This window comes from Girardinichthys multiradiatus, chromosome 22 (genome assembly GCF_021462225.1).
Source record: "Girardinichthys multiradiatus isolate DD_20200921_A chromosome 22, DD_fGirMul_XY1, whole genome shotgun sequence".
In the NCBI taxonomy this organism is placed as follows: Eukaryota; Metazoa; Chordata; class Actinopteri; order Cyprinodontiformes; family Goodeidae; genus Girardinichthys; species Girardinichthys multiradiatus.
In genome coordinates, this window is record NC_061814.1 from 24,609,113 (window position 1) to 24,636,421 (window position 27,309).

General features: G+C 39.9%; 1 protein-coding gene across 3 annotated transcripts; it reads left to right on the forward strand.

Annotated features, from left to right (window-relative positions):
- On the forward strand, window positions 1-27,309 carry tp53bp2a (tumor protein p53 binding protein, 2a). 3 transcript variants are annotated; one of them, XM_047351788.1, is made up of 20 exons: window positions 1-116; window positions 413-578; window positions 9,584-9,731; window positions 10,464-10,577; window positions 12,324-12,394; window positions 12,725-12,826; window positions 13,986-14,160; window positions 14,261-14,442; window positions 14,528-14,692; window positions 16,253-16,300; window positions 17,984-18,167; window positions 21,216-21,338; window positions 21,461-21,582; window positions 21,688-22,096; window positions 23,272-24,128; window positions 24,850-24,987; window positions 25,467-25,600; window positions 25,706-25,872; window positions 25,996-26,195; window positions 26,283-27,309. In XM_047351788.1, exons 2-20 carry the CDS (start codon window positions 549-551, stop codon window positions 26,322-26,324), a joined length of 3,411 nt encoding a protein of 1,136 aa, XP_047207744.1. In that variant the 5' UTR covers window positions 1-116; window positions 413-548; the 3' UTR covers window positions 26,325-27,309. The 3 variants fall into 3 exon arrangements, with proteins under 3 accessions (XP_047207744.1, XP_047207745.1, XP_047207746.1); XM_047351789.1 differs by having other exon boundaries at window positions 21,461-21,567; XM_047351790.1 differs by lacking the exon at window positions 16,253-16,300.

The window sequence follows — 27,309 nt, forward strand, 5'->3', positions numbered from 1 at the left end:
TGAATTCCAAAGTGGAATCAACTTCCTGTGGCTACGTCACTTCGGGATCGGCAGCGAGCTGTTGAGCAACGCAGACACTCAGCGGGGTTTCGGGCTCGTTACGCTCAACTGTACCAGTAAGTAAACCCTTTGGAATTATTATTTAGTTCCTGTATATTTTTCCCGTTTTTAGTCATGTTCTATTCTTTACCTTGTTTACTTCTTTTCGTTGTTTTTGGTGGCCGTTACAAGCCGTTTCAAAGTTCTAAAGCGATGCTCGCTCAACAACGGAAACTTTTGTTCTGAAGGCCGTGTTATCTGTAGCAACAGGTCCACGACGGTGGATTATATTAACATTTCTATGCTCCATAGTTAGATTTTCTTGTCGAACTGATGGGGGAGGAAATAACGTGTTTTCTTTTTTTTTTTTCAGCGGAGGACAGGAGCCTCGACCTAGAGAAAGTAGCCTTGCCTGTTGTCAGGTTTAGGCTCCGGGATTAAAGAGATCTCCAGTCCCAACGCTTTCGTCGAAACTGCCTGTAGGGATTCATGCTGGTTTGGTTAGCTGAATGCGGTACGAAGCTGCTAAAATGATGCCGGTAAGATTGGATTTATTTACACAAGTTTTACCGCTGTGTTGTAACATATCGTGTTGGTTTCCATACGATATGATCGTCATGTTCTTACGTTGTGAATAACCAGGATATTTAAATTCACATGGTAAACTGATTCTGTAGCATCTTTGTAACGTACAACCTTTGGTTGTTAGGCGTATTTCGGGGATCGGTGCTTGTGAGTGTCCTAAAGGACGTAATTTGCTTCCCAGAATGTATGATGCACAAACCCGTATCTATTTATTCCCATAAGACGCATACTTGGAAGGAGTGATCAGATAAGGAGGCTAACTGTAGAAGCTTTTCTTAATTTGCAGTCAGTATTTGGATACTAATACTTCTTACAGCTTGTACTGAGCAAGGGGCACATGCCAAGTGTTGTTGGCAAAGGCTGCGCTCAGCTCTGGACTCTTGCCGTGTCATCACTATCATCATGTTCATCATCAGAGGTCCATTGCTTTTGCTGCAGTGTAGGGTGTAATCTATCAGCACCTCCATGATGCATGTAGAGAGAACCGTGGACAGCTGTCTGTCCTTTGGGAAGTTGGACTTAGCCCAGTGATGCCTGCAGTGTAGTTGTCATTAAAACAAGCCAAGATTTTGAAATTTTCTATGGTGAGTTATTTCCCTACCTATGGAATTGCATGTTAATAAATAATGAAATGTGTATTTTACTGGGTTTTATGCGCAGTAAAAATGCATATTAGAATGATGCAAAGATCTCGAGTTTAGGTTAAAAATGTTAGTTTTCGGTGCAGAAATTGTGACACAAGTGATGTCCCCCAGTTTACGTCGAAACCTGTGAAAGCTCGCCCAATATCACAGGAAATTGCTTACTTTCAAAAATAAGTCTATGAAATGTTCCACAAGCCCTTTTAGTGATTGTATTGTCTGTTTGTAAATTGGCTTGTGATAACTCTTTTGTTCAACCAAAGGGTCACGTTTGTTACTGTGTAATATATTTTTACCATTATAAACAGTGACACAATATTCTGACTAAGAGATTTTGCTCACATCCTTTCTCAACATAAATATAGTTTAGTTCCTAAATGAAGCGATGCATTTATTTTTAGTTTAGATGATAACTGTGCCTTGCACATGCTCACATGTCAAATCAGTATATTTTTAATGTATAAAGGTACTTAAACATTACGTAACCCATAGTTAGGTTGATATAAAGCGTTCTACTCAAGCAATTAAAACAACAGCAGCAGCTTTGCTGATAGATACAGCGCTTACCAAATTTCAGTTTATCTTGTGTTTTCCTTTATTCACCTACAGTTATAAATGACAATAACAGCACCACACGTTGATTCAGTTTATTTATATAGTGCCAATTTATTTGTCATCTCAGGGCACTTTACAAGGTAATCGGGTCTAATTCCTGTTTTAAGAATTTATAAGAATTTAGGTAAATTCAATTGTATTATATGAACAGATTTAAATTATGTTACAGGCATTCCAATTCAAAGAAACCCAGCCGGATACATTGCATTATTAACTTTACAGCAATCCCTCATCCTGAGTAAACATGTTAATAGAACACAATGCCAGAGGCTGCATGATGTGGGTATCTCTGACATTGTTTTATTAATGTTGCTAATAAGATTACTAATAAGAAAAGTAGTCTTATCAAAACAGCCCTTAAGTTATTTTCATTGCTTGTCTGATTGCTTGATTAATAGCTCATTTACAGAATAAATACCTTTTTGGCTCTGTCTGTCCCATTTTTAAGTAATACTGGAATGAGCATTACTGAGGATTAAGTAACAGGTTGTACAGGACATTGTGATGTTTTTAATGTTGATTGTGTAAACTAATGACACATCTTATGCAAGTCCTGGTCTTGATTAGCGCATCGGCGTCCTTGACAACTGAGTCGAATTTGGATAACGCCCAATGTCTCTCATTGATTGTGTAGATGCATGCTGCATGTGCTTTGATAAGATACGGCTTCCTGTGTTGGCCTGATTAGAAGAAAAATGGCTTATGTTCAGTCTTTTCTGAAATGAGGTATTGTCTTTCAAATTACAGCACCAGCCAGTGACCCAGGTTGCACGGGTCAGGGCTTGGGGATGTCGGACTGAGAGGAGTGAGAATTTAGTGTCATAATTGTTGGCTGTGATGGTAAATAGGGGGTCACTGTTCCAGAGCACAATAAACCGTAGGGGCTCTTCAACACCGTGTTGTGGAGACCACATTGTTTGTGCCCCTGTGCTGTGGCTACGCTCTGATAAGGGACACTTGCCCCTTTATTGAACCATAGCATCGTGTAACTCATTTACACCTGAGTTACGGTTATCTCTGCTAAAACAGCTTTGTCCACTCATTATTCTAACATTTGGGCTTGAATGCAGTTCTTTATTATCATCTAATAATTTATTTTTGTCCAGATAATTTAAATGAATAATCGTGGGAGAACCATGTTAAAGAAGATAATGTGCAATGGAAAACATTTGGTTTGTTTTTCTAGTGTTACAGCAAAAACAAAATCCTGTCGGTTTCTTATTTCTCTCCCATGACAAAGCCTGCTCTGTGAGTAGGTTTTTAAGTTGATAGTTGATATGTTTCTGTACATATTTTGGTTATCATTATTTCATCACACATTTTTACCATCTCTCAGTTGCACTGAGCCAAATCCATCTGTTGTAGTAGATGGTAGGAAAGGGGGAGTCATGCTTCAGGAATCTGTTTATTTGCTGTGTGCCAATAAAAACTCGAGGAGGGTTTCTCTGTCTTCTACATTCCCGTGTTAACTCCGTGAGAGAGTTGCACTGGTTTCATAACTACACAATGTGGTAAACAAAGACATTAAATGGGGAAATGGGGGAAAGGACTATAGGATTACCAGTATGTAAAATAAAACACAGTAGGAAACCTCCAGGAATTCAGGTTATCGGGGTAATATCACTTTTACATGATAATTAATTTAATGCTGAATACTGTAGAATCTGGTGAATGTGGTACAGGTTTTCTCTAACTGTCAAACTGATTATACCCTTTCTCCCCATCATATGGAGAGCTGCTGCTCTCTGTCTGTCTTTACTATGACCAGTTCCACAACTGTGTAGGGCACGCCTGAATGCAGCACTGCACGCTGTTATAACGTTAGCCAAGAAGTATTATTTGTTTGAGCGCTTAACTGGAACCGTCAGGTTAAACACGATACAAGCTGAATCCTCAACAAATCGGATCGCTGTCTCCAACAACAGAAGGGAGGTGTGTTTACTGAACAATTTTTAAAGTGCAGTCAGGCGGTTGTTTAGAAATAAATTAACATGTTTTAGGTAAGGAGATGTAAGAACTGTGCAAAGATCTATACTTATCACTATGCAACGTGCTTAAACTCTCAGTTAAGGAAGCCACATAAGAAAGAGAATTATAGAGTACTTCCTAAAAAGATGTTCTCCTTGAATGATTTTATACAAGTTTCTTTACAAAAACTGACTTTTATTTTGTCAAATTATTTTAAAGTCAACAACAGCGGGGTTCATAACAAAGAGAGCTGTTAATGGCCTTTAAATTTAAACAAGATGTAAACTATGTTTAGGACAGGGGCTTCATATTCAGAATTGTTTGCCTCTAATAAAAAAAGTTAACATATTTTGGAAGTTGTAAAATTGGCTCAAGCATGATGGCTCAGCAGCCTACACGGGTCAATACTATGCGTCTTTTTATTCATTAGTTTTCTTCCGTTTTAAAATTGAGTATACATTTGGTCTGTGTATGCTTCTTTTAAGTTTTGTTTTATTGCTAGTTATTAATGGGCCTTACCAAAGAAGGTCGTAAATATACAATATATCTGTTAAATTTCTGTTTATCATTTCTGAATTAGTCAAAATGATCGACATATTGCTCTGACCTCATTAGAGTTATTTGTTCGTTGTTTAAAACAGCTGATTATTGTTTGAAATTTTACTCATAGGCTCAGTTTTAGTGGCCATCAGTGTGTTAAGAAAACCCATCTTCTCCAGACTTTAGTCGAGGCTCATTCTGCAACCCGTGAAGATATTTTACACCTCTGATCTGGAAAGGTTCCTGCAGTGGGAAAGGCCATTGCAGTTTGGCCATTTTACTTAGCTACGTTTTGCATAGGAAAGATTAAATGTTACAAAGACATCATTCAGTCAGAGAATAGAGATAGCTAAGTGCGTCTCCCATATATTTCCTCATTAGGTCTGTTTTTTTTTTTGTTATCTCTTCATAAAAATCTTTGTATTTATGAACGATTGTGTAATTTGTTCCCTGTAAAAGTTACCCTTCTGTGACCTCTGAATTTTATAGAATCCTTTAGTTCAACAGTCAGGGCGGTCTCACAAAAGAAAGTAATAATCCTCCTCTGCGTAGTTTCAACTCCATTTTCCTTTATCTCCCAGATTGGCTCTAAATGGGAACTGTCTCATCACATAGACCAGAAATAGAGGATATTGCGAGAGTGCAGATCCTCGAGCGATAGGCTTAACGCTGCAGTGCAGAGTTTGAATAGAGATTGTCCTGACTGAAGTGGCACAGTTTGTTTTAGTATCTTAAAGTCCCTCCTTGTTTGTTCTGAATGCTGGAGCTGAACGTTGCCAATGTCTGTTTGGATTCCATATACAGTCTGCAGTTTGTTACTCCTTTTCTCCCTCGCTGCCTCCGCTTCTTGTGCAGCCCTGATGTTCCAGTGAGTGGGTGAATGAGATGAAGAGAAATAATGCAGAAAGCCATTAGGGAGGTTTATGTTGCTGTATCTTTCTGAAGGAGTTTTATGCTGGAACTGTGGCACACACAGTCACAGGTGCTGCTGCAGTGTTTTACAAACTCATGGAAATTGCCCTCAGCGGTAACTTCATCAACAAAACGTAACTGATTCATTGGCTTTGCAAGTAATTGAAAGCAGGAACGTGGACAGAAGGCACAGCAGTCGTAAGGTGAAGAAGCCTTAGAGATGAGTTAAATTATAACGCCTGTTATCTTTACTGCTGTAAATATGCCTCTTAATGTCCCTTTTAATCAGTTTATTCTCAGTTTATTCACCAACTGCCATTAGATAATGCCTTGGGTAAAACCAGTGGTAAATCTCACTTTATCTAATTCAGCTGCAACCATTTTCTGACTACATCCATTTTCTTTTAAAGTAGTAAGATTTCTGCAGTGCAGCAATAAATATAGCTAAAACAGACTGGAGCTATCATTGTTGGTTACATAATGTCTAAACATGTGTATGTCTAAAGTGCATTAACATTGGAGTTGTGGCTACGGTGTACGAGACCCCACTGCTTGTTGACAGTAGAATCTCCCCCTGTCCTAAGTGTCTCTAGTGCATTAAAATTGAGATACAGGACCCTGCCAAATGTAGCAGAGTGGGGACACTGCATGGTGCTCGCCCCATGGCTACAAGGCCCATTGTCCCACATCCCAAGTTCCTACTGCTGTGTGGTGTTACATGTGTGAGGGAGGAAGAGGTGGGCGACAAGGCACCAGCATGAATCCCTCCTTCGGGGTCTTAATACAGTAACACAGTAACAATTGTGATGGTTTATATTTGATTTTCAGTCTTCTTTGAGGTCCTTTCAACAGGGATCTTAAGCACTGTCAGCTGCCGTCTTTCTTCTCTTAGATGTCTTCTTATTGCAGCACCTTTTGTCTGTAGGTTTTGATGTTGCAGCCTTTCATCTTTCAGAGATACACACAATCCTTTCTTTTCCCCTGCAGAGAGAGGTCCTTAAACTGACCTTCAAGCCTGTGGTTTTGTTCTGTCCAGGTTATTACAACTTTCCCTTTAGCCCTCGAACAGAAAAGCGATTCAGATAAAAAAAATTGCAGCCAATAATGTTTTCGATCAAGTATAGTGGCTATTGCTCTTGTGTGTGCTTATGAAAATAAGCTTACCATAGCATCTCAGAGCCAGCGAACTGTTAAAAGGTTTTTTTTTTGGTTTTTTTTTACAGATTAACATAATCCCTGTGATATATCCCTTGTGACCTTGCCTTATAGTTGCTTCAATTCTAGATGGCTAGAGGACAGACTGCACTTTCTTGTGATTGGCAGTCATTTTCATGTTGTAATACTTTAGCCTCACACTGATGCCAAATGCTGGGGAATGGCTCTGACTTTGCTGATGCTGTAATACAATTAGCAGTCTATTGCTTTAAAAGAGAACAACAGAGGCTGCATGTAAGGTCTCAGACAGGGAGGAAGTGCAATTCAGCTTCTGATTATCGATTTGCTTCATGTCTAATAGAAAGAAGGCGAATGTAGCACATCTCTGCCAAATGTTTTTGTTTTACTGTCTGCATTAGTTTTGCCCAGCTCCCAGTTCTTTTAACACTATAGGAAGCAATGCTTTCTGGTTATCTGCAGAGCTACTTTTAATCTGTCCTGCAGTGGGACCATCAGGCTGTTATTGAGCTGTTTAATTTTGCTTGGTGTTGTGTCTATGAATATTTAATGCACTCAATTTGTCCAGCTCAGTCGAAACAAGGGATCAAACCACTGTTTTTCCACTCATCACATATGCCAAGGCGTTGTGGTATTTTTTAAAATGATTACTAAGCAACCGGTCATATGTAACTGCATGAGTTCTTTTTTTTTTTCTGATATTCAAATTAGACTCAGCAAGACTTTTTAATATATAGTCCTGCTGATTACAGCTGGGTGTGACACATCCTAGTGAAAATTAAAGACACAAACTTTATATAACTAACACAAATTTCTAATGTGAATATAAAAATAGGTAAAACTCTTAAATAATTACGTGAACGTACCTGTAATTAGAATTTCGGGGTTTTATTGTTGTGGACCCATACAGAAGGTGGATGAAGATCGGCACTAAAGTGCTAACTCATCCAGAAGGTTGCTGGGATTGGTCACCGTTAGCCCCTGGATCATTAACTTCAGTGCTGAACAGAAATTGCTTTTAGCTTTGGAACTGCCACCCCCATAACAATTTCCCTCCTGTTTATTCTTCCACCTTCTCACTCTTTGTCAGTCCTCCAAATGTTTACGCAGGCAGGTCACATGTCCGTTATCTCTAGGATGTTGTGAACTACTTGGTGATGATCTTTGGATTGCATGACAAGAAATTCAGGCCACTTTAGTTGACCTATTAAGCCAGCTACTGTACAATGACAATGCTGTATGTGCTGAATGTTGTGCTTGGTCGAACCCTGTGAATGACCATCAAGCAGCCCCAAAATCCCAATGGTTCTGCAAGGTGGCCATTCATTTAAAAGGTCATTGTCCCTCTTGAACCCGAGGTTTTGGTGTGTGGTTGTGTGTGCTGAGTAAGAACTTGTAATTCAAGACACATTTCTGCGTCCACAAACAAACCTAGTGTTTTATTATCTAAGGGCTGAAGCTGTCCCAAAGAGCAGCTCATCTACTACTGCTTCTACGTCATGGCCGTCTCTGCTTTGTATATTTTCTCCTCAAGCCTATTCTGTTTGTGATTTAGTAGACCTGTTGTTTTCACAGTGTAGGCAAGGTTTGGCTTGTTGGAAGTATACAGAAGTTCTTCAATTTCCAGCTTATTGAAAGGCTTAGTTGAACGACTGCATATAATTAATTCATTTAATCTATCTGCTATTTTTTATCACTTACCAACAAATTTTCAACATGATTTATTGTAATTGTTTTATTATTATTCTAAATGACAGATTTGTGTCCAATATTATGACATTGATCTGGAAATAAAAGAAAGCAACTTATAAATGATTACTTTTTATTAACTGTACAAATTGCTTATGATTTTATATCTGTCTGGTTTAAGTCTGATTTCATCTGGATATTATTTTCACAATTTAATGTAAATAAAAAGGGAGGAAGTAAAATTGATTAGGTGCACACTGAGTGCCGGCTCTACAGTAGCTCATCATGCATGGTGCTTGTGTTCCTGTGGTCTGCAATTAAACCCTGATTAATCCTCATTTGACTAAATGCGTTCAAGTGCTTTAGACAACTTTAGGCTTTTTATCCACCATGTTTGTTTTAAAACCATTGATCAGGCATAGCCAGCCAATGTTGGCAAACATGACTGACTGAAGGAGCTCCAAGGAACATACAAGCAAAAACACCTGCAAGCCGTAGACTGACAGTCTTCTCCTCACACACAAGAATTTTAGAGACTACTTAAAAGCAGAAAGGTTCAGTAATTCCCGTTTATGTCTTGGCCTAAGGCAGCTTTGTTACGAGTGGGCTTTTATTGGGGTGTTATCTAAACGCTCACTCTGCTGCGGGATCAGATTAAGGTTGTGTTATGACTTATTCCTGCAAAGCCTTAAGCTCTTAAGCAAATGCTTTTTAAATAACTACACGTTCAAGCAGTTATTTTTTTTTTACAATTCTCCGCTGTCCACTGAATCAGTAAATCCTCTAATTTTTCTAAAGAGATTTGTATTTACTGTGAAGGTTTTGATGACTTGGCTTCATTTTTTGAATTTCCCTCATAAGGATTAATATTAATGCTTGATATACTGTATATACTACATGAATATAAATTTAAAATTTGATTGTTTTTTGTTTAACAGGAAAAAGTGTTTCTATTTGCGCTCTGTGTTTTTATTACCAGTAGCTGAATATTTGGACGAGCATTTTACAGCTGATTCTTGGCTATCACACACAGATATAAAATCCAAACTTCTCCAGGACCGGCTGGGTATAGTTGGTTTCTTTTTGTTAGGTTAGAATAATCTCTCTCAGTTGTTATAGCTGGAGTTAACAGTCCAGTGGTGTGAAGTTAAAATCAATTTTTGTTTCCCTCTGAAACAGATAAACAAAGCTTAGAAAAGACAAGCTGCAGTTGCGGAAGTAGACATTTTAAGCACACACACACCGTTGAATGCTGACCTAAAGGGGAATCCCGCACCAGTTGTGCAGAACTGTGGCGTTTACTTTGCCATCATCAGTTCCACCTGGAACCAGGATCTGTCTTTTTATGTTACTGTTTTCACTTTGCCCTTCCTAATATGCCTGGCTAACTTCTTCTACCTTCCTCCTCCTTCTGTGCACAGATGTTCTTGACTGTATACCTCAGTAACAATGATCAACATTTTACTGAGGTTCCCGTTACCCCGGAGACACTGTGCAGGGATGTGATGGAGCTGTGCAAGGAGCCCGGGGAAACGGATTGCCACCTATCAGAGATGTGGCGTGGATCTGGTGAGTGCAGAGTAGAAGATTTGTAAAGTATAAATCATAAAAATCATATAAACCACAAAGCACATAAATATCTCCTACTTCTCTAAAACAGGGGGGAAAAAAATAGGCAGGCAATGAAATTATAAATCCCCTTTGCACTTCCTATCTGAGATGTAATACGTATTCAAAATCAGAACTCAAGTAACAATGTTTTCAAGCCGTTTCCATGGTGAGACTTCTCTAAGAGTGAGACGAGTGGCAGTTACTGTGTTCGAGTACTTCCACAAGTAGTCTGAAATGAAACCTCTAGATAATGAAACAGCAGTCTCATTTCGCAGCTGTTTTCCACAGGCTCTTTAGACTCCCTAAAACACCCGTGACTTTATTATTTAGATAAAACACAAATAATAATGGGATTAATACATGTTGATCTATTTGGCTGTTCTGCCGGTATAGCAGGTCATTTGCTTGACTTCTACCTGACTGCAATGTGTCACGAAAAGGACTTAGATATGCTGATGAAAATGTCACAAGAATCGCTGATGCGCTCTTTAGTGCCGCGTCAGCCAAAAAGAATGAACTGCACACGTCAAGTTTGCACTAAGAGACCTCATTAGGATGCACCTTTCAGTGCAGGTTAAACAACGTTCTTTAAGCAAACACCACATGCACATTTGATCAACCTTCTTCTTGTCGTGTTTAACCTAGACGGTCCTCTCTATGTGTGTAATTTCTTATATCTTCCGTCCACAGAGAGACCTGTTGGTGAAGGTGAGAGGATGCTGGATTTACTCCAACGATGGGGGCCGCACAGAGGAGAGGTGCGTTTCTTTCTGCGCCACAACCAAGCCCCTGGCAGAGATTCTGGTACGATTCAGTCTGTAAAAGCCAACTTAATACCAACTTCTTTAGCAGACGCTGAAAGATGGGTATGGTTGTCCGTGGTCACTTCTTCAGAAAATAAACACGACTCAACAGAAGCTGTTCTAGGAGAAAATATTTTTGACACCGAGATTCTAAATGCTTAGATTCCTTCAGTCTTTGATTACACAAATGTCTACTTGTTTAAGGACTTTTTAAACATTGTCCCAGGCCACTTTACTTTAAAGGGACAAAATGTTTTTTTTAAGTGAATTTCTGTGAAGTTAGCAGTAATGGTTTCCTCACCTTCTAGTAGACCGATGTCATATGAATTTGTAGAAAAGTTAATAAATTTTCTGCTGATCAACCTGATCTACTGATTGATTCTGCTAGGGAAGTTTCCAAACTGTTGCTAAACCTTAAAAAAGACAGGAACATGCCATCTGAGGTGGGACTGCATGTTGACAGCCCATCGACATCCCAAAGTTTACTCCACTTTTGGTAAGGTTGGAGCAGCCAACAACTTATCTTTAGTGAAACAGACAATGGTGAAGAAAACAACAAACTTAACACCTGCTTCTTGTAAAAGCGTTAAAATCTACTTTTATTGTGCTGTATTCCATTCATATGATAATTTTCCTTTTTAGTTGTTTTTAAATTGCTAAAATCAGCTAAAAACTGTTAGACTTTCACTTTTCTACAAAGTCACTGTGATGTGACATCTTTCTAGTATAAGTAAGGAAACTTTTACAGATATCTTCAAAGAAGCTTTCTTAAAAATATGCCTTCAATGCAAGCAAAAATGTAATCTTTGAGCAAGCTTTATTTAGCTGTATTATTTGAAGCCAAATAAAAGCTGAGAATCCTAGTCGCATTATTTTTTTGTTGTTGTATTCTTAGGAGAACAATGAAGTCTTTTATTGGTCGTTCGCCATCTTCTCTGCTCCTGGTTGCGTAACTAAGCCCTTACCCCTCACGGCTTGAGTCTAGCCATGGGATTAGGTGGTTGTTTTCCCTTCCTGTTATCTTCTGCTCGTCTTGTTTCCCACACTGTTAGCTAAGCTTTTCTCTGTCCTTCCAGTAAAGCCCAGGATTACCTTTTTGTTTGACTGTGTTTATTAATGTGCACGGACCTAAAGGTAAACCAGTATACCAATATGATAAAGAAACACAGTTGTATGTGATGGTCTGATTGCAGCTGTACCTTATACTTCGATATGAACCTAATACAACTTGTTTTCTATTGAGGTTGCTGTACAGTGTGTTGGCGAAGCTTAACTTGGAAGTAATTAAATGATAATGGTTCTGGAAAACAATTATATTTGTCTTAAATGCTAGTTTAATTAATGAAATTCAAACATCCAAAAAGCACAGAGACAGTTTTTATCCCAGGCTCAGAAGATTATGTATTAGTTTAAATCCTAAGATTACTGCAAGTCACAAAGTGTACTTATCCCACTGGTTGTCCAGAGGAGCAGCTCAGCTTGTTTTAACTGAAGCATGTCCTTTTGGGCAGCAGTGCTAGAGAAACCTGGGTGTTTTTAACTGTGTGTGTGTGTGTGTGTGTGTGTTTGTTTGAAAGACTAACAGGCGAAAAGCCAGGAGGAAGTTCCAATCATTTTTCACAGCTGCCTGTAAAGGCCACTGCTTTAAACTGTTTGCTGTCTTTTGGTTTCATTATATTAGAAAAAATGGTTCTTGTGATGAAACACTTTATCCTCGTGTTGCTTTTTTATCGTTTCTGTCATGCAGGAGGGTCAAGAGGCTTAGATTCAAAGAGAAATGGAATGAGAGCCCCCCCAGAAAGAAGGATGGAGAATGGGGTGAGTTCTTGCCTTTCTTTTGGCAAATCATTGAAGCATTCTATCCAAAGCTATTTAACATAGAGAACATGTTATCCAGGCAGAACAATGGTTACAATAGTTTAATGTAAGACAATCACAGATAAGTCTTTTTCTATTAAGATTAGAAAATGTCTGTCAATGGCTTAAGTCAGTGTTGTTGTTGTTGTTTAATATCTCTACCAAGACATAATTTATCTTTATTGTGAAATGTGACATACCTGTAGTATTTTTATTTGAATCAGTGGTCACTGATTCAATTCAGATGCTTCCAAAACAGATGATGCATTTATAATTTTTATTTCTTCCCAGGTGCCAACTCCTCGGATGGATATGACGTTAGCCGAGCTACAGGAGATGGCCGCCAGGCAGCAGCAGCAGATTGAAGCTCAACAACAACTGCTTGCTTCCAAGGTGCATAAAACTGTGCAGGGACAAGGAGGGCATGAAAGGGTTAAGTGGTTAAGATGAAAGTCAAAGCCAAAAATGATGGGGGTGTATTATTGGAAATGGAGCGTGGGTGCCCAAAAATTCTGATGCCTTTCTGAACTGGATAATACTAAGAATGTGGATAGTGATTGTGACAGAAGAGTGTGCTGAATTGTTAATAGCTGCAGGATAAGTTTCTAGTATCTCAGAAATCTAGATGACTTCCTGCCGGTAACTGAATATGTCTTGCTTCTCTTCTTAAGGACCCTTTTGAAAGAGCACTAATGTATTATAAACACCTTTTATTTCGGTGCTCAAGCTTCCTGACATGTTTCCATTCCAATATGCATACCGAATGAGGGTAATAAGTTAGAAACGTCTCTGACTCTCTGGACGTATATGATTTAGAGTGTTCAGAATGCCTGAGGACCGTATAGGAAACCAAGGAATGTGGCCTCCAAGCAGGCACGTACACTTCGCACACAGCAACAAACAAAGATTAGTTTCAGCACACATGACCCGAAGATTTCCAGAATATGGAAACTTGGAGAGATTTCAGTGAGATGCTTGACTTGCAATGTCATTATTAAGAACTGATGGATTTTTCAAAGTTAAAAACCATTCGTCTTGGCAATTCGGCATCAAATCAGATTGATCTCTTATTTAACTGTAATGCATATGTTGATATTGTTTTTTTTAGAACTCTCAACAAAATGTTTTTTAAAAGATTCTCAAATGGATAAAAAGGAAACCTAAAAAAATACAACATAAATAAAATGTATAAAAACTGCCCTTTCCTTTCAGTGGTTGAGCATTTTAGCAGAAAGCTTTGCAGCGTTTACCTTATGCCAGCAGTTGAAACAAATTCCTGGTCTGGGAAAACTCTGGCAGTATCAGAGCCCTGTTCCTGCAGCTCCTCTGAAACAGACTTTTTACACATGGAAGAGCCACTCCAAACACCCTTTCAGCTCCTCTCACTATCTTCTGCGGGACCCTTTTGTCTGTCATATTACAGCTGCACACACCAAAACAATGTGTACTCAAAATGCTTAAGCATTCAAAAATGATAATGTTGTGTTATATATAACAAAAATTATTTTGCCTGCTTTTTCAGATTTTGTCTTCTACTTTCTTGCCTTTGCAGGAGCAGCGGCTGCGATACTTGAAGCAGCAGGAGCAGCGTCAGCAGCAGCAGGCATCTGAGCAGGAAAAGCTCCAGCGCCTCCGAGAAAACATCGAGAACCAGGAAGTGCGACTCAAGAAGGTCCGGGCTCTCAAGGGCCAGGTGGAGCAGAAACGCGTCAGCAACGGCAAATTAGGTGAGCTCAATGACTTGGTGAATTTTTTTTAAAAGGGCACCTCAGAATAGAACCTCCTGTCCTTATGTTTCTTTTTTTTCCACTCGCTTCTTTTCTGCAGTGGAGGAAATCGAGCAAATGAATAACCTGTTCCAGCAGAAGCAGAAAGAGCTAGTGATGGCTGCGTCCAAGGTGGAGGAGCTCAGTCGACAGCTAGAAACACTTAAGAATGGCAAAAAAGACAACATGCACGACAATCAAAGCTCAATGGCAGAATTGGACCGCCTCTACAAAGAGCTGCAGGTGTGCAGAAAAAAAACTAATTGAAACGAGTAAAAGTTAGACAAGCATAGATGATGAATTGACTCTATTTTGTCTCACTGGGCAGCTGAGAAACAAGCTCAATCAAGATCAAAATTCAAAGCTGCAGCATCAGAGGGAGAATCTAAATAAGCGCAACCTGGAAGTGGCTGCCATGGACAAACGGATCAGTGAGCTCAGAGATAGGCTGTGGAAGAAGAAGGCAGCCCTGCAGCAGAAAGAGAACTTACCAGTAAGTTTTATTGTACCATATCTCTCCTTTTCTATCTGAATCGCTCTGCTTGTCATGTTTGCCAAATATATTGGCTACTAACTGGAGTTGCTACTGATAGACCTCCCCCTAGTGGCCTAAACGTGAGACTGTTTCTGTCTCTGTTTACCTTAATCCTCTGATGCCACAGTATTCAGAGATCAGCCATGCTGATGTAAGGCCGCTCAACCTTATTGTCCCGTTTAACTGCCTCAGCCAAAGAAATTACCTTGGGAATGAAATTATTCTTATGATCATGTGACAGAGTTGCATTTTACACCCTTACTACTTCCCCCTCCCACGCTTCTTTATTTAATGACAGCCCCATTTTGGCAGAAACAAGTCCTGACGACGGGAGCTGAAATGAGTGCAGTCTGTCATCAGGGCAGGCAGGAATGTCTCTTTGGATGTTATCTTTTCTGGCTTCACTCCAAAAAAAAGAAAGAAAGAACAACCAGTTTTCTTAAAGGAACGTGACCATTTTACAAATAATTTATGTTTGTAAGATACATTTTTTTTTTTTTCTAAGTAAAGCCTAAAGCATACAGTGCTCTTTAGAATTTGGCCGGCTGAATCTTTCCGTGTTTGGCATTGCCTTGTTGCCAGTAAAAGTACTCAGTGTTCTCCCTGTTTCTCCACTCCACTCTTCTCTATTGTTGTGTTGCACACATGTTGCCATGGGGACTGTTAATGGGAGTCAACAGACTTGTTTATAAAACGGAATGTGAGAAAGAAAATTTAACTTCTGCTTCATGATGGTAGAGTTTGGTATCCAAATGGCAAAGGAGTTTTTTCATGTTTTTAGACTTGGTTATAAATCCTTTTGAACATATGGGTCTTTTATTGGCTCTCATATCAAATTAGGAGTTAATCAACAAGTCAATAAATGCACATAAATCCACTTAATCTAGCTGATGAGTTGTAGAAATAAAATCCATCATGAGGATGAGCCTGCAGTGCTTACAAAGCAAGCACAGTGTGATATCTAAAGTGGCCTATAAGTTGGAGTATAAATAATAAATGACCTAACATGTATATCACATATCCTTCAGTGGTTTTGTTAGAAGCTTTTAATGAGCAACATACACCCTACATTAAAGCACCACAGCTTCTCTTTTAAACCCCTTTCACATGTCTAATAAAGTCAGTATATATAATGTGCTTTTGCAGTTTTGTGCGTGTATGTGTGTTTAGAGATGAAAACCTGAATAGGTCCTAAGGAGAAGGTGCTTTCCCCACACCCTGCCTTGAATCATAATGAGTGATCCCTTTTCATACCAGCACAAAAACACAAGCCACCCAAAGCTACATTTTCCTCCAGTCCAACCAAACACCAAACGTTTGGCAAGCATCACCACCACTCAAAACCATATTGACTGAAGGGGGGTACTCTGGGCTGCCAGCCGAGAGTCATCCTGCATCATCTTGGTTACATTTCTTTTTGTCCTAGAAAACACAGAGAGGCTAATATTACATTGAAGAGGAAGGATTATTTGGTCTTTTGAACTGCTTTTGCATGTTTGTGCTTTTTGTTTTCTCAAGAATGGCTATCCCGCTAAAGAGAGGGCTTCAAAAGACGTTCACCGTCAGGTAACTAAATTAGTCTTGCAGTTGTATATTATGCATTTATCTTCTTTCCAATCACAGCTAAGAAGCATGACTTTTCAAAGGAGATTCCATCCACTTTTGTTATAATTTACTTTGCAGCATGACATTTGGAGCATGTACATTTTTTTAAAAGGGATACTTTTGGCTGACAATTAAAAAAATAATAATAATTATTTATATGATTTTCCTTCTGATTTTGAAGTAATTCAGGTAGTCTACTGGGTAAGAGAACTGTAAAAGCATGTGATTTTGTCTTTTCAGTCTATTTCATCGACTGCTTACCTCTTACTTCAAAGGTGTTGTCGACTGCCTCACAGACATGAAAAACTGTAGTTTTCAGACATTAACCTAAAACGTTTTTTTGGGTGGGGCTTCTTTTCTTTCCACACAATGACTGTTTTTTTTTCTGGTTCGAAATAGTTGTAAACAGCCAAATTTGTACTTCTTGTAGAAGAGGGAAAACTTTATTAAGCCAGCTGACCAGCAATTGGCAGCAGCTGACGAGGGAGTAGCGCTGGTTCGCTGTATGCTTTTTAAAACTTTTATAAGGCATGGTACCGGGAATAACCAGCCTAATGTTGGTCGGCAGGTTTTAAAATTGGGTTAAATATTCCATCAGTGCAATAGTGTTTTATCTGTGGCTAAAACAGGAGGTGGTTATTTGTTGCACTCGGAAAAAGGAAATGTTTGTAAATAGGGAAAGGCAATATAGGCAAACAAAACCCTTTTGTGATTCATTTCAGCGACAATAAAAATTGTTTAAAAAATGTATCAGTCTTGTTGGCCATAAATCTAGGACTACGTATCGTGAGAACCTCACAAACATCAAAGTCACCTGTTATCAAACAGGCTGCCGTACTGCAAACATTACATTCAGTAGTGCATCTGTGCTGCTAAACAGCACCTGGTATACATTCCCAACCATGCTAACAGTTTTAGGGGTTTGCAGACATCATCAATTAGTTACTTGTTTTTTATCACAGGAAGAATAATTTTTTCCCAATTTAATGATACAGCAATTGCCCATCTCTACAGGTAAATGTCACACTGTCTATTCTAATGTGGTTTTTTTTTTGTTATTAGATAACTTCCTACCAGTAGTTTATCACTGGAGGGCAGTGAAAACGCCAAGCGGGAGGGTCTCCAAATCATCACTATGAAATAAAATAAATAAATTCATAGCTGGTTATTAGTAAATGTTTGCCGTACTATTAAATAAAACGGTGATCTTATATGGTAGAAGACAGTAAATTTATTGTTGAGGCTATTATTTAATTGGCTTATAAGGGTCTCTAGGTTGCTCCTGTAAGTTGGAAGCCAAAACGTTTGGAAAAACCTCAACATTATACCCTGGATAAAATCTAAAGCAGTGAGGGTTTTGTTGTGACGAACCCCATTGGTGGGTTCAAAGGAGCTCACATTGGTGAAATATGTTTGCCACCACTTGAACACTGAAGTTAAAAAAGAAAATCTCCTTTTTCGTTCCTTAAACATTGTAATGCAGGCATGCCATGTCACACTCATTTCAATCACTAGTTTCTCTTGTACCATTTTTTTAAATTTAGGTTTTCATGTATCACCATCCTACATTGGACTACCTGTAATAAAAGCTCTCTTTTTTGTTTTTTCCCTCCCCTGCTCTCCCCTTCTCTTTTAATACTACAGCTGCCCTCTGATGCCCCAACCGGGCCACAGTCAGGTCCGTCTCGAGTGGCAGCAGTCGGCCCTTACATCCAGTCGTCCACCATGCCCCGGGGTCCAGCGAGGCATGATCTGCTTGTGAAACCAGCATACCCAGACGGCACTGCCACCCTACCAGGCAGTGACTCTCAGAGCAAGGCCAAAACAGGTGAGAACCTCTGAACGTGATTTGGATCTCTTTGGGGCTAACTTGGCAGCACGTTCCTGTGTTGTTCCATTTGTTATTTAAACAAGCATATACATACATATTACATGTAGTAAATATATTTAAATTGGTAATAACTGGGTATTTAACATGTTAGTAATTGAAGTCATTAACTACTGAGATGTTTAAAAACCTATTTTGCCCTTTTTTTTGTGTCCGGGGCAAATGTCCTGCCTCCTGCAGGAGCAGAGGATACTGGTACTCCTGCTGATTGTGATGTCAGTTTGAGCACAGAAGGTAGCCGGTTTCCTCGTCCAATGTCTGATGTGACGTCTCACTTCTGACTTTGAATATCAGAATTGTTTTTCCCCACTGTCTTGAAAATTTCTAAAGACTGATAACTTTTTCAGTGACTAAAAGAGATTTATTACAGGGATCTCGTGTGTGTTTGTGATACTTCCAATGAACATGCACGTCACTGACCTCAGGTCCGTCTGTTGCAAGAAAATGAATAGATGTTCTGTTATAAGCAAACAGTAAACTACAGTCAAGGTCAATCACTCAGTCTTAAAAAAGCACTTTTCATACACAACATGGATAAAAAGTGCTTTAAGTGAAATCAAAACATGCATCAATGAAAAACAATGACAAATAGGGAAAAGACAAAGCTGAACATGGCAGGGGTGGAGGGGGGATGGGCAGATATGTGTAATTGATAGATGTGACATTAGTTTAAAGGTCTAAGAAAACCCAGCTGTGTCACCCAGACAGAGAATTAGTGCTCCAGGTGAGCCTGGTTTGCACACAAGATGGGTCTTACCCCAGACTGCCTGGTCAGATCCAACAACTAGAGCAGTGGATACTGTTATGTGAGAGCTGTTATGTGGATATAAACATATTGCATTAAATATTGAACAAAGTAAAGTAACTGGCAGACAATATGTTCCAGGCTGAGTCTTTTGTATTTATTGGGCAAATTCAGATCGACTGAAATAATAAACTTGGATCGCTCTGACAGGTCATCTTTGACCTTGCTGCCCCTTGCAAAAGTCCTGCCCTCCATTGAAGAGGTAATCTTGTCTCACACCACCCCCCAGCATCACTTCCTCCCAGGTGATCTGCCAGCTGAAATTAAGAAATGCACCCACTCAATATCGGTAAAAATTATGAGACTTTAGGGCTAAACCAAAAAAGTTTAAGGGGCAAAGATCCTGTCAGGAGAAGTGAAACTACAATCACACATGATTACAAAAAAGATAAATAAATTAAGCTGCAAACGTTACTCACAGCAATAAAACAAAGTCCAGAAGTATAGCAAATAAAGGTCAAAATAGAGTGCAGAAAACTACAAACTTAAGGTATATTGGGAATAAGTCGTCATTACTAAAGGAATGAAACCTAAACAATACTTACGTTTCCGTTTATATCCTTAGCTGTACTTTTAGGTTTTTGCAGAAATGATTTTCTTTGGTTAGTCTTCGTAATGCTTTTGCTTTTTTCATTTTCTTAAAAAAAACTTTTATAAAGAACAATTGTAGATTAAAAAATATCAGCTTAATTTGGCAAAATAAAACTGATTTTAAACCTATGAAGGACTTGATGTCTGTTAAAATTAATAACCTTTTGCCTTTACATTGATCCAATAATTCGCTACAGCAGGACCTGGACCATCTGCCTGCAGGTTCCAGTGTAATATCCCCAGTTCCAGTGAGGTTTTTAGAGGATGTCAAGGGAAATCCATTGGACCAGTGCAACATTAAACTTTGCTTTTGCCCTGAAATTCTATCTAATGAGATACACTTGTCTCACTCTCTCAGCCATTCTTCTGTGGATAATGGGGCATCTGTGTGTATCGCAGTATTAAACAATCTTCTCCAGACATCAAAAGTTTTCATTGGAAAATATCAGCAACAACACACTCGCATTTCCACTCCGTCGTCAGCAACCTATATTTGTCAGTTTAAAGCAAAACAGTGTGAAGGCAGTGAAAGTAACATGTTTGTTCTCCAGTCTGTCCTGTTGCATGCGATTACTTCTGCGTGGTGAGTTGATGTGCAGCATGGAAAGAAGAGAGAGAGAGAGGGATGGGCGGAGGCACAGAAGAATCTGCTCTTAATAAACAATCATTCCCAGTTATTCTCAAGCATCCGAAGTCTAGTGCAAATTATAGTGCCGACTTCTGGAGGTTGTGCTGCTCTCTGCATGCCCCTGTGGGGGGAGGCAGCGCCTGGGCTCAGCCAACATCATGTCTAGAGCAAAGGAAAACTGAAGGTTTAAGACTGCTTTGCTTTTCTTGTGTTTCGAATGCATCTCCCTCAGAAGCAATGTTCTTGTTTAAGCCTCTGAAAGAGCTGCGGGCTAAAAGAAAAGGTACACACTCATGTTTTGTGTGTGTTTGTGTGTGCATGCCTTTCAGGAGTTCTTTATGGCACCAGAAGATTTTTGGATACTTCTAATTCGAGATTATTTATCATTTCCATAGCTCGGTATTTTGGTGTCTTTTACTCGTGTCCTTCTGTTTATTTGAATCACACTTGTCGAGTCTTCTGGTCCATTCTTTCATTGCATCTCTAAATGGGTCAGATGGAACAAATGCATAACCTTCACCTAAACTGACAGTCAGTACAGACTGTGACAAACTCAGTCTGTTTATCTCTGCATGGTGCATTGATGTACAACTCTTTTTCACTTGGTTTTTGGCGAGTCTTATGAAAATATGCTCAGTTTTACCATCGTTGAGATGCTAATCTCGCTACAAGCAAGCGCTCCATGCTTTATGGCTCGTCTGACTGCAGACATACTTGGCCACTGGCTCAGTCTCAGCCAGTCATCCAAAAGCAAGCCATGAGCAGAGCAATGCTTTCTTTCTCCACATCACAGTGGCTAGAACACAGAGTTATTGGAACTTTGTGTTCTGTTGTAGGAGTGATCCTCATTTCTGCTGTTTCTGCTGATTTGGTTTCTTTATTCATATAAGGAATATTGTACCATCTGAACATTCCTTAACTTTTTTTGGCTTCATCTCTTCATCCTCTTCTGCTGGTTCCTCAGGTCTGCAGCCTGGCAAGCTGACAGACAGGAACTCTTCAGGTCAAGATTCAAAGACCAATGGGCTCGGCCCAGCTTCAACACTGCCCCGGATGACCTCCCACCCCAACTCTAACAAAGAACAAGGTAAGGTGACTACACACATAATCTAAATTACTGAAACACATTGGTTTAAACAAAGAGCTTATTTAGCTACCTATTGCCATGTCCTTTTGATAAATAAACTTTTGAATTTACTCTGTAATCAGATGAATCTGAATTGAAGAGAGACAGGAAGATGCGCCCCCTCTCCATGTTTGAGCCAACGGAAGCTCCCGCTACCTCTCTTCGCAAAAACCAGAGCAGTGAAGACCTGGTAAGGGATGCACAGGTGAGAGAAAAATATCCTGACAGGCAAGAAAAACATGTCATTGTTTACCAGTTGAAACGCTCCCTCACATCTAAAAGACTTTCCTTTTCTTTTTCAACTTTCTAGTCTGCTCCGAAGGCTGCAGTCAAGGTGCCCCCTCCCGTTCCCATCAAACCAAAAGGTCCCAGTGTTTTGCCCTACAGCAAACAAGGCCTAAACACAGGCACCTTCCCCAAGGCAAAGCCCCACAGCCAGCAGCCCCAGACAGCCCAGGGCCGCAGCCCTCTCCCGCCCACACAGAGCCAGACACTCCCACTACCCTCCAAGCAGGACACTCCCCCTGCAGCTACGGTCCGACCTTTCACTCCAGAGCTTCCGTCCTCCAAAGACAGCAGCCTGACAAAGCCCCAAACCGTAGCAGCCAGCTCCATTTATACCATGTACACTCAGCAGTCTGGTTCAGCAAAGACTTTCCAGCCCGTGATCCCGGGAACCCTCAATAGGGCTCAACCCCGCAACAACGGATTTATTAGTGGTAAAAATATTCACAGTCAGTCATTTTAGTTAGAGGTGCATAATAAATTTGAATATAATTGTGTGTGAATGTAATGGGAAACATTGGAGCACTGTGGAAAATTATCAAAATATACAACAACAACAATATAGAATTAAATGAAATAGTATTTACCCGTGCTGAGATATTCGTATTATTTGCAAAGGGAAAGTGTTAGTGGCGAACCGGGGCCTTGTTAATGAGACTAGCTGCAGACCGGAAGAAGTTGTTTTTGAGCCAAGAGGTTTTGGTCAGTTTGGTTCTATAATGAAAGGATGACATACTTTTATTAATGTATGATAATGCTGATGGAGGTCAGAGGGCAGCTGCGGCTACATTGTAGCTTACCACTGTCAGTGTGTGAAGCGCTTTGGGGACTTGATAAAGTGCTATACCAGTGCAGGCCATTTCCCATTTTAAAACCACTTCAGGAAACAATCTGAACTCAAGAGTGTCTGTGCATGCTAATCATAAAACCTACATACTTGGGCTTCTTAAATTCTTACCTAGAAGGAACATAAACCTAAAAACAAGAATTACACGTAAACCTTCGATAATGTAGATGTTGCACGACTCTAAATGCGATATTCTAGATATAAACAAGAGTAAAAAAATATCTTCTTTTGTTATTTGTTACGCGTGTATGCAGGAAATATTTGTTTGATATATGCAGTAAGTATCTCCACATCTGATTAGAGGAGCTGTTCTATCTCCACTTCTGTTTGGGGTTTGCTTTTCAAATGACCAAGAGCTTCTCTAGAACTGAGTCTGTAGAGAAAATGTAATCCAACTAATAACTGGGATCCTCTCTCCTTTACAAACCCATGAAAAAATAACACATGAACAACAAAAGTCACCAGTATGATTTTAAGGAAAAACAAAGTAGTTTTCCCTTGAAGCTTTAAGTTATATTTAGTACATAAAATATTGCAAGTAGCTTGCTTAGTTTTTCTATAGGCATATTTAGTCAGGCAGTAGTAGTAAATACTTAAGGATTTAACAATGTGCCTCTACTTTTAGTGCATAGTACTGTTGGATGCTGTCAGCGTAAAGTTTTCCCTGCGACAAATAAAATGCAGCGGAGACATGAGTTTGAATGGAAAATGTTGCATGTCTCTTGATGTACAAACTCATTATTTTTCTGTATTTTTCTGTAGTTTATCGTAAACCAGTGACTCAAAGTGGAGGCTCCCTTCATCTGGAGAACCCATACCTGGAGCCCCGCTCCCTGGCCCCTGAAAGTGAGGTTGACGGTACTGGAACCAACCGTGCGAGTCCCAGCGTCTCCGAGGGCCCCCAGCCAGAAACCGAGCGCATCCCCCGTCCTCTCAGCCCCACCAAGTTGCTCCCATTTATTTCTAACCCTTACAGGCATCAGAGCGATGGTGACCTGGAGGCCCTTAGAAAGAAGCTTTATAATGCCCCGAGGCCACTAAAGAAACGCAGCTCCATCACTGAACCAGAGGGTCCGGCAGGGCCCAACATTCAGAAACTGCTCTATCAGAAGACCACTCTGGCAGCAATGGAGACCACAGCTACCACCCCAACCACTCCGGGTTTTGCCAGAGAATCAGAAAAGGTGGGCGATCGATCCGTGGGGCCAAATTTTCAGAACTCACCAAGTGGTGCAGAACACCCCCCAACAGAAACGGGTCAGACTCTGGAGAGAGGAGAGCTCCCGTCTCACACTGCTGGTGCTAGTGTCCCACTTCCAACCACAACCGAACAGACCCTACCACCTTCAGCCTTTCCAGATAGTGAGCTCATTATCCCACCTCCTCCACCGGCTCATCCAGCTCCCAGACCTGACGACGCTCTCTTCCCTCCTCCACCCCCTCCTGGGTTGGATGACACAATGCCCAACTTGCCACCTCCACCTCTCGATAGCTTTGTTGAAGAGTTCCCCCCCTATCCCCCACCGCCATACCCCAGTGGAGCAGAGCAGGACAGCTTAGGAGAGGACACGTTTAACATGAAGGCACCTGAGGTCACCGGACAGGTCACACTGCCTCCGGTACGAATCATAATCATCCCAAACAACTTTTTCAGATGTGTTTTCTAAAGCATTGCATTTGTCTGATGGCTTAATTTGGTGTATTTTAAGAATCCTTTAAATCTCCAGAAGAGCAGGTCTTGAGAAAGTTTTTTGCAAGTTCTGTTTTCAGTTCTTCTGGTCAGTAGAGGGAAACTGATCTGATGTTATATAACGAACAAATCCATATGAAGCGCTGCTATTGTTTCTCAGGAAAATAGGTCCTGTTCTTCTTGCACTAAGAGGATATATTCAGTTTCGAAAATAAACACTAATTTGCTTTTTTTTTTTTTTTTTTTTTGGGTTGCTAAGCTCGTATAAAAACTGGTTAAGCAGATTTGATGGAGATGGGGGAGGTTTTGAAAGAGCAAACCAATAGGATATGAGTATTATGACCCATTTTTTTCCCCCCCTATGGTTGAATTTTTCTCACTTCTCCATAACCTGCATGAAAATTAAAGGACGTTTGTTCCTAATCAGGTTGCATAACGATGGTTGAGACAACATAGTTTTTACTGAGCTTTTGCTTATAACCTGGATTAACATGCACGCAGGGCTGGAATAACGAATTACTTCTCTGCTCCAGAATCAGACCAAACAGACTTGGAGTAGACACCCCAGCAGCACAAGCTACATGATGGCTTTTTGAAAACATTTTAAGTGATGGAAAAGTCCTAACTGCTTTTGTTTTCCTGTCTTTTAGGGAAAAAGGACTAATTTGCGCAAGCCTTGTTCTGAACGCATCGATCACAGCATGAGGGTGAAGTTCAACCCGCTGGCTCTGCTGCTGGACTCGTCACTGGAGGGAGAGTTTGACCTGGTCCAGAGAATCATCTATGAAGTAAGACCTTTTTCACCGTACGAAACCTTTGCTGTAATTTTCTTTTCTCCGAAAATTCTTTATTATTTTGGGTTGAAGTGGTAATCTTTTATATTGTATATTTTAAATAAATAAAATGTTAATAGTTACTATATTAAAGCATTCGATGGTTGTGAAATTCAGATTTTGTAGTTTTCTGATCACTTATTTTGTAAAGATCTGACCTGTTTTAGCCAAATTTTAGCCGATTCTGATTTCTCTTTAAGAACTGTAAATAGCAACAAAATACTTTTTTAATACTTTCTACATAAATTAAAAATGTTATGCTTAAGAATGCATTTTTATGGAAGAGTAAAATAATGATTTTTCTCAAGCAGCCCAAAGTAAATCAGGACTAGTTGAGTGTAAAATGTCAGATTCTAGTCACCAGCAGATTTCTGCATCTCTGTTTGAAATGAAACTGTTAAACAAGCATGATTCTCATCGTTCATCAAACTCAGGTGGAGGATCCCAGTCAGCCCAACGATGAAGGCATCACAGCCCTTCACAACGCTGTGTGTGCCGGACACACCGAGATCGTCAAGTTTTTAGTCCAGTTTGGCGTCAACGTTAACGCTGCAGACAGCGATGGCTGGTGGGTTCACAGCCTCTGTTGAGTTAATTGATGTAGAAACAGTTGCAGCTGTTATTGTTGGTCTACGTGCTTGCATTTATCCTTTTTCGTTCCCCGTCCCCGCAGGACACCTCTTCACTGTGCTGCATCCTGCAACAACGTACAAGTGTGCAAGTTTCTTGTGGAGTCGGGTGCAGCGGTCTTTGCGATGACCTACAGTGACATGCAAACTGCAGCAGATAAATGTGAAGAGATGGAGGAGGGTTATTCCCAGTGCTCACAGTTCCTTTATGGTCGGTAAAAACTGTTACCGCCTTTCTACATGTTGTTTATTGTAGTTTTTGCTCGCTAGGCAAAAGTCGCTGCTTAATGTGATTATTTTTATTTATTTCCTATGCCCATCTGTCTCTTCTCAGGTGTGCAAGAGAAGATGGGAATAATGAACAGGGGCGTGGTCTATGCTTTGTGGGACTACACAGCTGAAAATCCTGATGAGCTGTCTTTCCGTGAGGGAGACTGTATGACCATTGTTCGCAGAGAAGATGATGATGAGACTGACTGGTGGTGGGCCTGCCTGGGCGACACTGAGGGTTACATTCCACGTAACCTGCTAGGGGTGAGTTACAAGCCTCCACAAGCAATCGTTAAGCATAAGGATTCATGTACACCTCTGCATTATTAACATGCCTGTGTTCTGAAACAGCTCTATCCCAGAATCAAACCAAGACAAAGAACCCTGGCTTGAAACGCATGGATCTCTGCACATTTCCAGCCTGGCAGAAACTGTGGGAAATGTACACATTCACATAGAGGCTATAAAAGTCCAGAGGGAAGATAAAGGACCCTGCCGAAATGAAGAAACCAGGATAATATGAAGGATCAACTGTTTCTGGCACTTTGTTTTATGTACAATAGTGGAATTCTCCCTCACATATTCTTTCCAGGTCTTCCAGTACTTAAGACACTAAATTTCTGGTCCATTTTTTTCTCTTCTTGTTTATTTTTTTTTATAATTATCTAAGACTGCATTTAAATTGACAGAATTCCAAATATTGGTGACAACAGTACTTTTTTAAAGATTCATTGAATGCCTTTTAAAATATTCCTTGTATGCTGTTATTTTCTAACACATCTTTGGTTTTGGCACTGCATGAAGTCAAAGAGCAGATGATGGTGATGACGGTATTGATACATTCTGCTACTGTAATAGTCTTTGGCAGGTTGCTTGTTGGCAGTCCTTCCACTCTTTTAGATAAACTCCTGGAAAATGAAATGACCAGGGAAGGAAGACGATCTGAGCTGTGATCGTTTACTTGCATTTTATTCTGTGGTCGATGATGCCTAGTGGCCCAGTCAACTTCTCTGCACTGGCATGTGGTTGAGTGGCCATAGATGATGTATGGAGTACATGTATATATTTTATTACAGCTATTCTATTATGTTATAGTTATGCAGGACAATATGGCTGATACTTTAAGCCTTAACTTCTTGCTATCACTAAGAGGAAACGTGTGAAAAGTTAGAATGAGAGTCAAACAGGCTGTAATAAAAAATAAAACAAAATCTTAAAAATAATGTAACCTGTAAAATCCACAAAGGTAGCTCATCACATATCTGTGGGTGCAGATGTATTTATTTTTGTTACTATTTTCCTTAGCCTTTTCATCTGAACTATAAACAAAACTGAATTGTAGTATTTTAAACATTTACAATAAAATACTTTGTACTAA